At 41.4% G+C, this 16,791-nt stretch overlaps 1 protein-coding gene across 1 annotated transcript; it reads left to right on the top strand.

The window, feature by feature from the left end:
• The first annotated feature begins 20 nt into the window (after positions 1-20).
• On the top strand, positions 21-6,751 carry LOC147334459 (ceramide-1-phosphate transfer protein-like). Its single transcript, XM_086272520.1, has 6 exons — positions 21-266; positions 1,481-1,545; positions 2,103-2,284; positions 4,581-4,737; positions 4,974-5,170; positions 5,266-6,751. The coding sequence occupies exons 1-6, from the start codon at positions 158-160 to the stop codon at positions 5,492-5,494; spliced, it is 939 nt and encodes a 312-aa protein (XP_086128646.1). The 5' UTR covers positions 21-157; the 3' UTR covers positions 5,495-6,751.
• The last annotated feature ends 10,040 nt before the right edge of the window (positions 6,752-16,791 follow it).

Below are 16,791 nucleotides of genomic sequence, written 5' to 3' on the forward strand. Positions count from 1 at the left end.
TTTGATCCCGAGAGAGTGACTAATAGTGAGAGCATGGTATGAAGTAACGGTAGATGATGTGTGCGTGTTTTAATTTGTGTGAGAAAAAAGTGAGGATCCCAGGCAAATCTGTGTGGTTTGGCTGATTGTGTGTGTGTGTGTGTGTGTGTGTGCGTGTATGTGTGTTTTGGTCACCATGGTTTTCCTCAGACGGACACCGCTGCTTCGTTACGTGCTGCTGTCGGCCATGTTGGCTCTGCTCCTCTTCATCAGCTCTTTCTGGCTGCGTGAGTTTCCTTCGTCACTGTTGGTTCCAACTCTCAGTTATTTTCTACCATAGACTGTAACAAAGTATATTTGCTCAAGTAGTGTTAAGACACTTAAAGATGATCTATTCTGCTTATTCTGTCATTAATAACTAGATACAGATATATGAAAGACCATACATTTTATATGGTCAAAGTATCAAATATTGAGTTGAAAGTATATAAATTCAACCTCGGGAAGCAAAAATTCACTCCTAGACTCTGTTTAAGTTTACAAAGCACTGGGTGCTTCCCCTCAACAGGTTTCCAGAAGTTGGCCAATCAGGTGAAGGTGAGTTTTTAGGGAGGCTCGAGATAGTTTGTGTTTGGTTTTGTTGCTTTGTTTTTGTATCATTTGCATTAGCAAGCAAGCTAAGGTTAGTCAGTAAGTGCTTACCTGATATTATTGGTATCAAATAATATCAGGTAAGCTAATGTTTGCTGATATCAGCCAGAATCACTGATCTGATAAACGCCTGCCTGGCTTACTTTTTATGGGGGGAAAAATAACCCTCAGTAAATAATCACGTTAGTAAGGCTTCATAAAGTAATTTTAGCATCAATGTTAGCAAGTGAGTTAAGGTACCCCCTAACCCTAGCAAGCTAACCTTAACTCACTTGTTTATGATAACATGTTCTACAGATAAGCTCATGTTAACTTACAATTTTATCCGGTAAAGCTGTCTTCCTAGCTTTTTATCAGCCTAAAATACCCTGCTACTTAGAAAAAGTGTGGACAGAGAGAAAACTAGACTTCAGCGGACTTCAGCTGCCCCTCAGCAGGCTTCCAGAATTTGGCCAGTCAAAAGAAAGTGAGCTCATTGTGTAAGTCGGGCTGTATAAAAGCCCAGTATAAATAACAGAGCTACTCTACGAGTCCCAAAATAAATTTAAAAAAAAAGTAAGAATAACGCACATTAGATTTTTAGAGTTTGGAAGCACTGCACTAGCTACTTTTATATTTTTATTTTACATTGATAAACATATGATGAACTCTAAAATCAAAACTACATTACCAGAAATCCTAAAGTTAATAATGTTAACTGAACATTGCTTCTTTTTAACCAACTTTATTACCAAATGCAATCATTTAATATATTAACTCTGCAATTATTATGAGTCACAGCTGATGAGGTTTGCATCTTATTTGTCTAACCAGAGTTTTGTTTGGTTGGTTTGTCATCTGTTTGTTTCAGCCCAGGGTGGAGTCCGGGACTGTGGCAGCCCCTGGCAGCCATGTTTGAGTTTTTACCACCAGAAGGTAAGATTAATTCCACTTATATACATGTAAGTTGCACAATAAATAAAAACCTGTAATGTTCACAAAAAATCTAAACCTTTAAAAAGCTCTTCTGAGTGATCCAATCAAATTTTTCTTAGAGGACTGTTGTTTTGTTTTTCCAGAACACCTGTATGAATACAAATGTCTGTTTTAAGACATACCTGGTGAAATAAAGCTAACAATGACTTGCTGCACCATCATGCAGTACAAACTGGTACTGCTGGAAAGTACAGCCTGCCATAGGAGAGTTTCGATTAATATCTCTTCAACAAAATGTTTGGACATAAAATTAGTCAATACTTCACCTAAAGTTAATAGTTTTAGTTAAACTAGAACGGTTTGAATGATATTTAATAATATATATAATGCTATATTTTTAATTAAATTATTAAAACTGACTAAGGACATGTGAACGCAAATACAAAGTCTATCATGAAGAGACTAGAAATGAAGAAGAGAAACAAAGAGAAACTAACATGATCATGATAACAGTAACTATCTTGTTGTTTAGTAAAAAAAAAGTTTCTCTCTTTTAGCCGGAGCCTCCATGGGCCCCTGAGCAGTGGGCGGAGCCAGATGGAGCCCTGTCCCTCGTAAAGGAGTGCCCCGGCCAGTCATTTCAGGCTTCACATCTGCTGCTGTACCTGAAATCCAGCCTGGCAAACAACGAAGATATCCTGCTGGAGCCATATCTGAAGAGCTGGGACCAGCTGCTGAAGTACACAAACAGCTCGACAGTATTATTACTCTTATTCTTTGACTTTGCATGATTCACAGTTGAAAAAAAGTGTCCTTTTTGTTTTACTTTAGGCCTTTTAGTACGGAAGCGTATTTTGCCACCCAGGCAAAATAAAAATAGAGCTATATCACAATATACAGGGAGTGCAGAATTATTAGGCAAGTTGTATTTTTGAGGAATAATTTTATTATTGAACAACAACCATGTTCTCAATGAACCCAAAAAACTCATTAATATCAAAGCTGAATGTTTTTGGAAGTAATTTTTAGTTTTAGCTATTTTAGGGGGATATCTGTGTGTGCAGGTGACTATTACTGTGCATAATTATTAGGCAACTTAACAAAAAACAAATATATACCCATTTCAATTATTTATTTTTACCAGTGAAACCAATATAACATCTCCACATTCACAAATATACATTTCTGACATTCAAAAACAAAACAAAAACAAATCAGCGACCAATATAGCCACCTTTCTTTGCAAGGACACTCAAAAGCCTGCCATCCATGGATTCTGTCAGTGTTTTGATCTGTTCACCATCAACATTGCGTGCAGCAGCAACCACAGCCTCCCAGACACTGTTCAGAGAGGTGTACTGTTTTCCCTCCTTGTAAATCTCACATTTGATGATGGACCACAGGTTCTCAATGGGGTTCAGATCAGGTGAACAAGGTGGCCATGTCATTAGTTTTTCTTCTTTTATACCCTTTCTTGCCAGCCACGCTGTGGAGTACTTGGACGCGTGTGATGGAGCATTGTCCTGCATGGAAATCATGTTTTTCTTGAAGGATGCAGACTTCTTCCTGTACCACTGCTTGAAGAAGGTGTCTTCCAGAAACTGGCAGTAGGACTGGGAGTTGAGCTTGACTCCATCCTCAACCCGAAAAGGCCCCACAAGCTCATCTTTGATGATACCAGCCCAAACCAGTACTCCACCTCCACCTTGCTGGCGTCTGAGTCGGACTGGAGCTCTCTGCCCTTTCCCAATCCAGCCACGGGCCCATCCATCTGGCCCATCACGACTCACTCTCATTTCATCAGTCCATAAAACCTTAGAAAAACCAGTCTTGAGATATTTCTTGGCCCAGTCTTGACGTTTCAGCTTGTGTGTCTTGTTCAGTGGTGATCGTCTTTCAGCCTTTCTTACCTTGGCCATGTCTCTGAGTATTGCACACCTTGTGCTTTTGGGTACTCCAGTGATGTTGCAGCTCTGAAATATGGCCAAACTGGTGGCAAGTGGCATCTTGGCAGCTGCACGCTTGACTTTTCTCAGTTCATGGGCAGTTATTTTGCGCCTTGGTTTTTCCACACGCTTCTTGCGACCCTGTTGACTATTTTGAATGAAACGCTTGATTGTTCGATGATCACGCTTCAGAAGCTTTGCAATTTTGAGACTGCTGCATCCCTCTGCAAGATATCTCACTGTTTTTGACTTTTCTGAGCCTGTCAAGTCCTTCGTTTGACCCATTTTGCCAAAGGAAAGGACGTTGCCTAATAATTATGCACACCTGATATAGGGTGTTGATGTCATTAGACCACACCCCTTCTCATTACAGAGATGCACATCACCTAATATGCTTAATTGGTAGTAGGCTTTCGAGCCTATACAGCTTGGAGTAAGACAACATGCATGAAGAGGATGATGTGGACAAAATACTCATTTGCCTAATAATTCTGCACTCCCTGTAATGTGAAAAGTTTATTGTGGGTGTGGCTTCAAGGCTCACAAGTGATCATTTAAGGAAATCCCACAGAAAACAAGTGTTTAGAGCAGTTTGAGATTTTGGCTTACGGCAGCTACTTGTGCTGATGTCATTGTTTAAAACTTTGGCCATGCTTCATGTGAGTATCCACCATTGGGGACAGTAGCTATCTATCTGTCCATCTATCTGATTTTATGCTAATAAATGTAACATTTCTGGGTTTAAAAATCAATCAGACAAAACATGTTAGCTTTAACTCACCACATGTTTCTATGGGCAAGCCCAGTGCGGGCACACTCATTGGGGGGTGCATTGGACAAGTGTTGGGTTGTCTTACCCACACATCCCCAGAGTTTACCCACAGCTACCCACTGTGGTCTCACAGGGGCATGTTTTCTAGGTATGTGCTCTTGATTGACTAATTTAACATAAAACCAAGGTCCAAAATTAAAAATGACGATGCAGGGAAAAACAAAAAGTTTTAAAAAATACTAAAATCTGTGAAAGCTGATTCTCACAGCACTCGTGTTATCTTCACAGAAGGGTCTCATCAATGTTTTTGCCCTCAGGTTCATGGAGTCGCTTGGGCCGATGGTCAGTTTCTTCTCTCAGAAGGTGCAAGAAAAGGTTGTGCTGATTCGAGAGCTGTCACTCAGACACAGTGCAGAGGCTAATGGGAAACCCGCTGGACTACAAACCCCAGAAGCATTTGGATTAAAAACAGGGGTGAGTTTGAGGATTACTGTGTGAAATTTTCATCTAACACAAACCATGTTCTAGTATACCTGCCAAAAAAGAAATGTGAATTTTCTTGTTTGTTTGTTTTTTTTAACATTTTGGTTTATTGTTGATGTTTTTAAATGGTAACAAAGACATTCCTGAAGAAATAGTGAGGTCAAAGTTCACAAAATCCTGGCATCACACTGTGACACTGTCATTTTCGGTTTTATTTTTCTCTGGAGGCGTATCGTTCTGTTAGATCCATGATGGAGGCGGAGTTGAGAGCGGATATGGTAAACTTCTCGTACCGCACAGACTCAGGCTGCAGGACGCTGCTCCGGCTGCACCGTTCCCTCCTCTGGCTGAAGCTAATGTTGGAGGGTTTGGCTGAAGGACCGAATGAAAATGGACAATACAAAACGCCGGGGGAGCTGAGCAGGTAACCCCACCAGTCTGTTTTTAAGTACTCAGACAGACTCAAACTCTCATGTTTAGAGTAAAAACTGACTAACATACATACTATTATCCGTTCAGGGATGCCTACAAGGTGGCGCTGGCCCCACACCACCCCTGGGTGCTCCGGCAGGCAGCAGAATTTGTCTTCCTCGCCCTTCCCAACAGACAGTACTTTCTGCAGCTGGTGTGTGTGCAGAACCAGCAGGAGGCTACGCCCATCCTGCGCATCATCATCGATGCCCTGATGCTGGTGCACACACGAACTCAGCAGCTTCTGGCCGAGCGAGGCATGCTGGATCTGCCCTGACCAGCCAACTCAGTCTCACGGCAGTTTGTGAGACAGTCACAATATTTAATCTTAATCTTATTTAATCCTATTTTTTCATTACAAGAATTTTCTCATTTTTCTGAGAGAAGAATGTAAAGTGTGAAACTAACTTTGAGACTACTACTACCACTACTATAAGGTTTAGCAATTGTAGATCTACTTGGTTAGGTTTGAGCATGATGGATTAGGTTTAAACGAAGATCATGGATTGGCTTAAAACACAATGGACCCATGGATGTGAGCAGTCAAACTAAGAAAAAACTGGAAACATCAGGAACAAAACAAAACTTTCACCTCACAAATTCAGAGAGGATTCTACAGACTATTCTGACTCTGGACATGTTTAGGATTTTTCAATCTTTGGTTTATTTGGAACATAAAATTCTGTCGATTTTTTTCCCTTTTTTCACACATGAGGAACAGAGGTTTGTATGAACAAATGAAAAAAGGTTATTCGCTGAGGAGGAGCATGAAGATGGCAATAATTGTAAATGACCTCATTAATATTTTGTAAAGTGTTTTGTAAAGTTATGAGTGACTATTATATTGTTGGAGCGGGTGCTTTTATTTTGAAAGTCACAGAGCGACAAGGTGCCGTAAATTAAGTGGCGTAAACCATATAGCAGAAGTGCGAGTTTTAATGCACAGAGAGGTGGTGTGCTCTATGGTTAATGGACGGGAATGGGAAAAAGAACGGCTATTAAGGTGCAACACTGAGTCGAAAGCAGTTTCTTAGCACCTGGTTGATGAGGGAACAAGGTTTGTAACAAAGTTTGTCCTGTAGATATGTATTTGGTTGTTTTACGGAGCATATAGCTGCTGACCGCTACTAAGCATAAAGGCTAAGTTTTCACCCACTAGAGGGCGCTAACGTACCTCGTCATGTTTAGGCAGCGATGCAACGATTTCCCTGTTATATGCAATAATTTACAAGTTTTAGTGTTATTTGTTATGTAAGGTAAGGAGAATTAATTTGTGATTAATGAATAAGTCAAAAGGTTAAAGGTAACACACTGTTTGATTTACTAATAGTCTTTTATTCTGTATGTTGTAGCTCTTACGGTGTGTTCACATACACGGCTGTTTAATAAAAGGATTGTGAACCATTTTCAACCGGGGATGCTACAATAATATCAAAAGAAAGAACTCAGGATTTCAAAGTTTCATTAGAGTTATTGTTGACAATAATTTACACAAATGTAATAAAACTTTCCATGACTGGTAAAAGGTTCGTGTTCCAGGGTCAAGGCTTTTTAACAGACTGAAGAAGCTGCAATGGTTTATGTTTAACATTCATTCAAAAGGTCACAAAAACTGCAGACAACTATGGGCCTGAAGTTTGTTTTGTTTGGAGAATTTTGTTAGTGCTCTAACTAAATACTTTTATTTATTACAAGCATTAACAGAAAGCTATTTGAAAGCCAGCGTTTTTCCCCTTGTTTGATTATCAATACTTAACTGCTTTTCATTGCTACCACTAAGATGATGGCAAGATGGCATTTCACTATAAAATATACAAGTTATACAGAAAATACAGACAAAATACAGAACACGATCCAGGTTTCACCTCAGTGAGCATGGACACTGGAGAGAGGACTGCCCCAACTGGGGCCAGAGCCAGGATGGACAGCACTGTGAGCAGCAGCAGCAATGGTCGCAAACAGCCTGAAAAGGAGGGCAGGACCCCAGGGCAGGCTTCAGGCCGTGGTTTACCCAAGACACCAGAACAGGAAAGTGTGTATTAGGTTTATTGGGGTTTCCTTATTCATACTTACAGCTATTTGGGTAATTTGTGGTCTATCCGAGGATTATTGGAAAACAGGGCTATTGGGGATCGGACATGAGCAGACATGATGATGCTTGATGGCTTTTAATAGTGTTGATCTGCCATGGGGCAGATCAAAGGAGGGACTGTTAGAATTAAATAATTTGCAGTGCCTCAATAATGCTATGCTTTTTGTTAATAAAGTTATATAGTGTAGTATTGAGTGGACAGAGCCCTGAAAAATAAAGGCATTAGACCATGTGTCCTTGGGGAGTAGAAAGCTGCAGACTCTGGCTCACGCTTGCTTTGGAAAATGCAGATAAGTGAGGACCATCTCTAGTGGAAAGTTACTGAGACACTGTTGTTTAGACTAGAATGAGAGAGTAAAACCGAGAGTAATAGGCTCTGTTTTGTTGTGTTTTTTGCTCAAAAAAGAATTACTTCATATAGGGAAAAATGTATACAGTGGGGCAAAAAAGTATTTAGTCAGCCACCGATTGTGCAAGTTCCCCCACCTAAAATGATGACAGAGGTCAGTAATTTGCACCAGAGGTACACTGCAACTGTGAGAGACAGAATGTGAAAAAAAAAAAAAATCCATGAATCCACATGGTAGGATTTGTAAAGAATTTATTCGTAAATCAGGGTGGAAAATAAGTATTTGGTCAATAACAAAAATACAACTCAATACTTTGTAACATAACCTTTGTTGGCAATAACAGAGGTCAAACGTTTACTATAGGTCTTTACCAGGTTTGCACACACAGTAGCTGGTATTTTGGCCCATTCCTCCATGCAGATCTTCTCGAGAGCAGTGATGTTTTGGGGCTGTCGCCGAGCAACACGGACTTTCAACTCCCGCCACAGATTTTCTATGGGGTTGAGGTCTGGAGACTGGCTAGGCCACTCCAGGACTTTCAAATGCTTCTTACGGAGCCACTCCTTTGTTGCCCGGGCGGTGTGTTTTGGATCATTGTCATGTTGGAAGACCCAGCCTCGTTTCATCTTCAAAGTTCTCACTGATGGAAGGAGGTTTTGGCTCAAAATCTCACGATACATGGCCCCATTCATTCTGTCCTTAACACGGATCAGTCGTCCTGTCCCCTTGGCAGAAAAACAGCCCCATAGCATGATGTTTCCACCCCCATGCTTCACAGTAGGTATGGTGTTCTTGGGATGCAACTCAGTATTCTTCTTCCTCCAAACACGACGAGTTGAGTTTATACCAAAAAGTTCTACTTTGGTTTCATCTGACCACATGACATTCTCCCAATCCTCTGCTGTATCATCCACGTGCTCTCTGGCAAACTTCAGACGGGCCTGGACATGCACTGGCTTCAGCAGCGAACACGTCTGGCACTGCGGGATTTGATTCCCTGCCGTTGTAGTGTGTTACTGATGGTGACCTTTGTTACTTTGGTCCCAGCTCTCTGCAGGTCATTCACCAAGTCCCCCCATGTGGTTCTGGGATCTTTGCTCACCGTTCTCATGATCATTTTGACCCCACGGGATGAGATCTTGCGTGGAGCCCCAGATCGAGGGAGATTATCAGTGGTCTTGTATGTCTTCCATTTTCTGATGATTGCTCCCACAGTTGATTTTTTTCACACCAAGCTGCTTGCCTATTGTAGATTCACTCTTCCCAGTCTGGTGCAGGTCTACAATACTTTTCCTGGTGTCCTTCGAAAGCTCTTTGGTCTTGGCCATGGCGGAGTTTGGAGTCTGACTGTTTGAGGCTGTGGACAGGTGTCTTTTATACAGATGATGAGTTCAAACAGGTGCCATTCATACAGGTAACGAGTGGGGGACAGAAAAGCAGCTTCTTACAGAGGACGTTACAGGTCTGTGAGAGCCAGAGATTTTCCTTGTTTGAGGTGACCAAATACTTATTTTCCACCCTAATTTACGAATAAATTCTGTGAATTCATGGATTTTTTTTTTAAATTTATTTATTTATTTATTTTTATTTATTTATTTTTTGCCTGTCCCGTTTGGCTCTTTTGCCATCAGAATTATTGTCTAAAGGCAAAGAAAGATGCCCAACGGATTTACTTTACCAAATTGACCATCCCAGCCTTGCCGTAATGGTCCATTTGATTCACCTTTTATTGTTTATTTTATTTTCACTTACTGAATACGGGACAGACTTGACTGGGGGAAAGAAGGGGAGAAAGAAAGAGGGAAAGAAAAACAGCTGAGAAGAGGGACGGGGGAGAAGGGCAAAAAACAAAAACCGACAGAATGAGCAGAGAAAAAAAAGAAATAAAAAATGCATATATCAATCACCTGGATCACCTGCTGAGAAAGAAAAAAAGAAAACAAGCAGAAGAGAACAAGAGTAATAGAATAAACAGCATCACAATGATACATGGGAATATGACTGTAAATACTAAATATTAAACATTATTGTGCAGCACATAAGATCAACAGAACACAGTGTGCTTTGAAGTAGGAGCCAAAAAGGGTGTAGTTTGTGGGTATGATCACCCGTGTGTACACCTGTGAGCATGGACGCGCTTGTTTTTTTAAAAGGTTCCTTCATGTAATGATCTGCTAGAGGGTGTGGGGGGGCCACACTCAACCAACGTGGAGACAGACACACGATCACACTCCCCAAGCGTACTCTACAAACTGGGTCTAGGTACCCTTGCCCCTGGAGGGGGGAACTGCACCCAGACCCAGGTGGTGTTACCCTTTTCCCTGCGGTGGGGGGAGGCAGACCGCCCCGACTCCGCAGCAGCAGGGAGGCCCCACACTCCAGACCGCAGTCGGATGGCCAACTCCTCCTCCTAGCCCCCCCGCTCCAGCAGGTCGCAGAGAACGGGGGTGAGAGAAGACTCCAACCCTCCCTCCACCCGCTCATTGTAGTGTTGATGCATGTGTGTTCTAAGGTGCATTTAAAACCCAGGAGGGCATGGAGCTACCTGCCAGAGAGCAGCAGGTAAGCGCATGGTCCCTCCTGCTAGCCCTCAATGTCTACGTGTATTTAACCTTGAGAGGTGGGCAACGACGCCAGGGGTGGGGTGTACACCCTGATGGTACTTTGGATTCCGTGTATCGTGCCCACCCCCAAGATCCTACATGTATGTGTAATGAGAGTGTGAGTAATGTGAATGTCTAAGTTGTGGGATAAAATTGAGGCAGAGGCAGCCAGAAGGGGACAGAGGGGGGGGGGGGGGGGGGTAGCCTCCTCTGCACCCTGGTGACATACCCCTACTCCAAGGCCCTGCATGTGTGGGTGGTTGTGGTGGAGCGGGAAGAGGGAGGCAGCTGGAGATGGGGAGGGAAGGAAGGGAGGGGCAGGTGACCCCTCCCTGGGGCCAGCTCCCCCGCTGACCCCAGTAGGCACCCCCATACTCCGCGACCCGCCAGGGAAAGGGGGCCCAGGCCCATCCAGACCGGGGCCCAGTGCCGCAGCGCCTCCCGGCCCCACAGAGCCCGGGACAGTCCACCCAACCCCACCACAGAGAAAACTGCACCCACCCCACCATCCACTCATCTTCCAGACTACATGAGACAATAAACACCCAGGCTGAGATCTTCCTCCACCTCTCCTGTATCTCCCCCTCCTGCAGAGGGAGCTCCCGAGGAGAGGAAAGCTCCTGCAAGATGTGACAATCTCCCCCACCAGTTGAAGAGCCCCCCAGGTGGCTCGATGCACCAGCGGCACCCTGCTCCAGGGGTGGGCCCCCAAGCACCCACCCGCCCACAACCCCGGCAACACACCAACCAGGACCCAAGCCCCCGAGGCCCGGCCCGGGCCCCAGCCCAGAGACGGAGCGCCCCCAGAACCTCACGCCCATCCCGGACCCACCCAGGGGCAGCCAGGCTACCAGGTCAGTAACCCACGTCCGTCAGCACAGACCCTCCCCTAGCCCCGCTGCACGCAGCCGCGAGGAAACAGTCACATGAGAGCCAACAGAGCCCCTAACTGGACATGACCGCTACCCCGGGTTGAGCCCCCCAAGGAAGATGCCTCCGGGGAACCCCCCGACGCCCTAAGCCTGTCCCTACCCCCACACCAATCACAACAGTGAAGGTGGGACCAAACTATGACCCCCCACCCCCACTAGGTGATGGAGCTGATCAAAGGAGCCCAGAGCAATTGATCTGATGTGATGGCAGAGGCTGTGTCAAGACTAATGTAATCTAATAGATAATTTCTATATTGGTTAGAATTAAGATTATTTTTATTTTTCCAGTTCATGAGGACTGTTTTCTTGGCTATGCATAGGGCAGTGAAAACCATATGGGCGATATTCTTTTCTGAAGTGACATTATCTAAGCTGCCCAACAAACACACTAAGGGGGAAGTTGGAATGTTACATTTCAGACACTTCGATAAGTCTTCACATATCTCGCGCCAAAACTTCTGAACTGGTGGACAGAACCAAAGAGCGTGGATATAATTGTCCGGTGAATTGGTTTGGCAGTGTGAGCAGTTGTTGGTAGACGTAAAGCCCATCTTGAACATCCGATGACCTGTATAGTGCACTCTATGTAATATTTTGTATTGAATTAATTGAAGACTGGGATTTCTAATTAGATGAAAGGTTTTTAAGCAAATCTGAGACCAGAAGTTTAGGTCTAAGTTAACTGATAAATCCGCTTCCCATTTTGCAATAGGAAGTGATATTGATTCATCTGTTTTGGAAAGCATTCTGTATATTTTGGATAGTAATTTGGGGGTTTTAAGAGTAAGAAATTGAACCACACTTGGTGGTGTTTGTAGTTCAACTTGACCTGGTTTAAATTTCTTTTTTACTATGGATTTAATTTGTTGATATTCTAAAAATCTTTTCTTGTTGATTCCATATTGTGTAACTAGTCCATCAAATGAGATAAATTCTGTTCCTTCTAGTATATGTTCTAAATATTTGATTCCTTTACCACTCCAATCTGAAAAGTTTATCATATTATTGTTTTGTAATATGTCAGGGTTGTTCTAGTTAGGTGTACGTTTGCATGGGATTAATGAAGACGCCGTCAATTTTAGAAACTCCCACCATGCTGTCAGAGAAGAGCTGATGTTGATGCTTTTAAACCATTCATGTCGTTGGATGTTTGAGCTGATAAATGGTAGGTCTGAGATCTCTAGATTATTGCAAAGTGCTTGTTCTACATCTAGCCAAGGTTCATCTAAGAGGGTATGTTTTAGCCATCCTGAGATAAACTGAAGCCTGTTGGCTAAGAAGTAGTGCTGAAAGTTAGGCAGTTCTAGTCCTCCTTTATCCTTGGTCTTTTGTAGTGTTTTTAAGCTTATACGTGGGGGTTTATTTTTCCAAAGGAATTTGGACAGACATGAATCTAGAGATCTGAACCAATCTTGTGGCGGTTTAGTTGGGATCATTGAGAATAAATAATTTATTTTTGGTAAGACCATCATTTTTATAGCGGCAACCCTTCCCATGAGTGATATGGGTAGACATTTCCATCTAGCCAGATCATCTTCTACCTTCTTTAAAAGTGGGATATGGTTTAATTTAGTTAGATCTGCAAGCTTGGGAGAAACATTAATACCTAAATATTTTATATTTCCCGATTGCAGTGGTGTAGAAGAGGAATTATGGAGGGAGCAATTAATCGGTAGAACTGTAGATTTTGACCAGTTAATTGAGTAATCTGATATTCTTGCAAAAGAGTTTATCAATTCAATCACCCCAGAGATATTGGTTTGTGAATTTTGGAGAAAGAGTAACACATCATCCGCATAAAGGCTGATTTTATGTTCCACGTTCTTGCATTTTATGCCCTTAATTACTGAATTCTGTCTAATTGCTGCTGCTAGTGGTTCAATAAAAATTGCAAACAGTGAAGGGGAGAGTGGGCATCCCTGCCTGGTGCCCCTCAAGAGACAGAAGCTGGAGGATGTCTGGTCATTTGTTCTAACACAAGCTGTTGGGGAATTATATAATATTTTTAACCAGTTTATGAAAGAGGATCCAAAACCAAATTTGTGTAAAGTTGCAAATAGAAATTTCCAGTTAACTCTGTCAAATGCTTTTTCTGCGTCTAAAGAGAATATTGTAGTTTCTAGGTTTTTACTGTATGAGTAGTCTATCAAATTAAGTAATCTACGTGTATTTGTTGATGAGTGCCTACCTTTTATGAAACCAGTTTGGTCAGGATGAATTAAGAGGGGGGTTATTTTCTCCAGTCTCTTTGAGAGAGCTTTGCAGATTATTTTAAGGTCTACATTTATAAGGGATATTGGACGATAGCTTGAGGGATATACAGGGTCTTTGCCTGGTTTTAGCAGGAGATTAATGTTTGCAGAATTCATATTTGATGGAAGTCTGCCCTTTTCTTTGATTTCCAACAACGTTCTGTAGAAAACTGGTGCTAGAATCGACCAGAATTCTTTGTAGAATTCTGCAGGAAAGCCGTCTGGACCTGGAGCCTGCATGGATTTTTTTTTCACATTCTGTCTCTCACAGTTGAAGTGTACCTCTGGTGCAAATTACTGACCTCTGTCATCATTTTAAGTGGGGGAACTTGCACAATCGGTGGCTGACTAAATACTTTTTTGCCCCACTGTATCACATATGCAGGACACCTTAAACTAGTTTTTTAATTAAGCAGCAAGGCAGAACAAAGTCGGGGCTGTATCAAGACACGCGGAATAAACCCCAATTCAACCAGACCCAGAACTGATCCAGAATTAAAACAGGATGTAGTCCTGTTTTAATTCCAGTTCAAAATCAGGACTACTGAGGATTTAACCAGGACAGAACCAGAATCAGAACTAGATGATAGTAGCACTAAAAATCATCATAGACCTGCACTACACTTATTTTTTTTTATTCTACCAAAGTCCACTATTTAGATTGAGAAAAGTTTATATAATTATTCAGCCTTGTTGTGCAAACAAGCCTGCATAACTTAGTAAATATAGAATTTGAAAAATAGCAAACCTAAAAAGAAACACTAGGTACGAGATACATGAGTACCTATGATACGGTGATACTTTTGGCAAACGACCATTTGACTAACATGTGTGTCTCACCTGCTCTTGTTCATCTCTGTTCTGTCCTCATTCTCCATCTCCCTCTCTGCTCCTCTCTCTCCCTCTCTGCTCCTCTCTCTCCCTCTCTGCTCCTCTCTCTCTCTCTCTCCCTCTCTGTTCCTCTCTCTCCCTCTCTGCTCCTCTCTCTCTCTCTCCCTCTCTGTTCCTCTCTCTCCCTCTTTGTGCTGACAATCATCAAATATACAGTTGAAACCAGATATTTACAAACTCTTCAGATAAAAACACTTTTTTAATTGTAACATCAAATCAGACTAAATGTTTATTTTTTAGATTGATAAATATAAAAAACATATTTGTTAACTTTAAGAGTAAAGAGAGAAACTATCTGTATTTCTTAATTGCAAATGGCACCAAATTGTATTCAAATTGAGCCACACTTATGGAGCTCCACAATTGTTTTCCTGGTGTTTTGGTTGACATCTCTTAATTTTCCCATTTCAAAGAAACAGGCTCTGTGTTTTGCCTTATATGCATCCACAGCTGTGCTACCAATTTACTCACATGGACTCTACTAACCTATCAGAGGCTTCTTCAGCTCAAAATGGAATCGTCTGGAGTTTTCTTATTAATTAACAATAAACTTAGTGTACATGTACTCCTAAATTTGATGAAAATGATAAAACAATAGACAGCTCTTTCTCTCTTTAACTAATTCAAAAGATATTTCAATATTTATTTATCCAAAACAGAACAAGTTTACTCTAAATTGATGTTGTACAGTAAAAAAATTCTCTTGTGTTTTCCCTAAAGTGTATGTAAATATCTAGTTTAAACTGTGAATATCCTGCTGTGTATTGAAATCCCTCTTGTTTTGCATAGAAATATGCTGAACAACATACAAACCATAATATATAAAATACTACCAGAGTTTTTTCTTTGAAAGAAGCTCCTTATGTCCATTCTTGTATATTAGTGTATTACTGAAACCGATTTATTTAGCCTGGAGGGAAACAACTGAAAATATGAAATAAACACACATGTAAGCTAAGACTCTCTAAAGAAACAGCATTGTTGTTGTTCGGCTTTTCATTTCGCCATTTGTTGATTCACTTGAAGAGCAAGTAACGTAATATGGGTCAAGCGATCAGTTTGATATCAATCTTTCGTGATACACCGTCATATTTACATTATTTGTACAGTACAAATGATTTGCTTTGGTATCTGGTCAAACTTCCGTTCTCCTCTGTCTGCCTGGCTCCGTTTCTCCAACAGCGCACTCGCAAGCAGCAGCTGCCCCGCCCCCTCGCTCAGTCGCTTAGTGCCTGAGCTCGGATCATACCAATATTAGGGGGGATTTACGCACAGTCGTAAATTCCCACAGTGTGCACTATGTGCTTCGAATATTGTGTGTAGTTTTTGTTTTATACAGTTGTCAGCCAGGCATCTAACTATGAAAAAATTACACTCCAAAAGACGCCAGGCTTCTGAAAAAACAACCCGGGCTTAAGCCCAGTAAGCCACCCCCCCGCTCCGCCACTGCATTAGCTAAGGCTGCACTTTTTGCAGCGAAACTATTTCTGTATCAGTAATATGTTTTCCTTTTGTCTTTTAATAATCTCGTGGAACTGCACATGATTATTTGTAGCTACACTAAAAAAAAGGGATTGGCCAGCTCTTGGATTTACGTAAGCACCTTGCGTGTATTTAACACAATTGCCTCATGGTTTAAAGTTAAGTGTAACTATATAGTGTAAAAACTACATAATATGCAGAGCGGATAGATAAGAATTGTTCATATCATGTTTGAGTGAAGTAAGTCAATGATATAGCAATGTTAATTCTCGCGACACTGCACGGGATTTCAGTCTTGCACGCTTTGGATCGTGGTTTCAGGAAGGCATCCATCTCAGTCAAGTCGAACAGCTGCCTCTACGTTTTTTTGGTATACCGAAAAAAGTAAATTGGGTGGTTGTTACATTAAAAAAGTCTACCTTGTAATTTGAACACAAAATTTTCATGTTTCTATCTTGAACGTAATTAAATCATGTAGGATCTGTACGAAATTCAACAACTTAATTTGTTCTTGTTGAGATGACCTGATACAATCTAGTAAGAGTGGTTAGTTGCTGGACTAATGAAATTAACAAGATCACATGAGATTTCAAACTGCAGGAAAATCACTAGAGTTATAAGAGGCAGACAACTACACACACACAACGTATATGCTATTGCTATTTATTGTGGTTTAACCTGTCAAGGACAAAAACGTACAGAAAATTCTGCATTAAGCCTTGATATTGTAGCTTTCCCACTCAAAAAAATGAAACGTTGACTTTAATTAAAATTATTTTGTCAACAGGTTCCACGAAATTGCGTTGTGTTAGTTTAAAGCAAAAATCTTTAAGTCATCTAATTTTAAAAAACTACTTAGGATTAACAAGAGATATTTAAGACTAAATCAAGTTATGTTGTATGAACATAAATTATGTATTTACAGGTTAGATAGCTTAGATTAGTTACTTAAACACATTTCTTATTTGTGGC

The sequence above is a fragment of the Aulonocara sp. 'chitande type north' Nkhata Bay genome, linkage group LG3 (genome assembly GCF_057382095.1).
Source record: "Aulonocara sp. 'chitande type north' Nkhata Bay isolate Kocher_YH1m ecotype deep benthic linkage group LG3, A_spYH_male_GT1.1, whole genome shotgun sequence".
NCBI lineage: Eukaryota > Metazoa > Chordata > Actinopteri > Cichliformes > Cichlidae > Aulonocara > Aulonocara sp. 'chitande type north' Nkhata Bay.

Excerpts from the sequence above, each read along its gene's own strand:
- LOC147334459 (XM_086272520.1), top strand. The coding sequence starts at position 158 with ATGTGTGTTTTGGTCACCATGGTTTTCCTCAGACGGACACCGCTGCTT. Across the intron at positions 2,285-4,580 it reads AGCTGGGACCAGCTGCTGAA|GTTCATGGAGTCGCTTGGGC; the intron begins GTACACAAACAG and ends TTTTGCCCTCAG. Across the intron at positions 5,171-5,265 it reads ACGCCGGGGGAGCTGAGCAG|GGATGCCTACAAGGTGGCGC; the intron begins GTAACCCCACCA and ends TTATCCGTTCAG.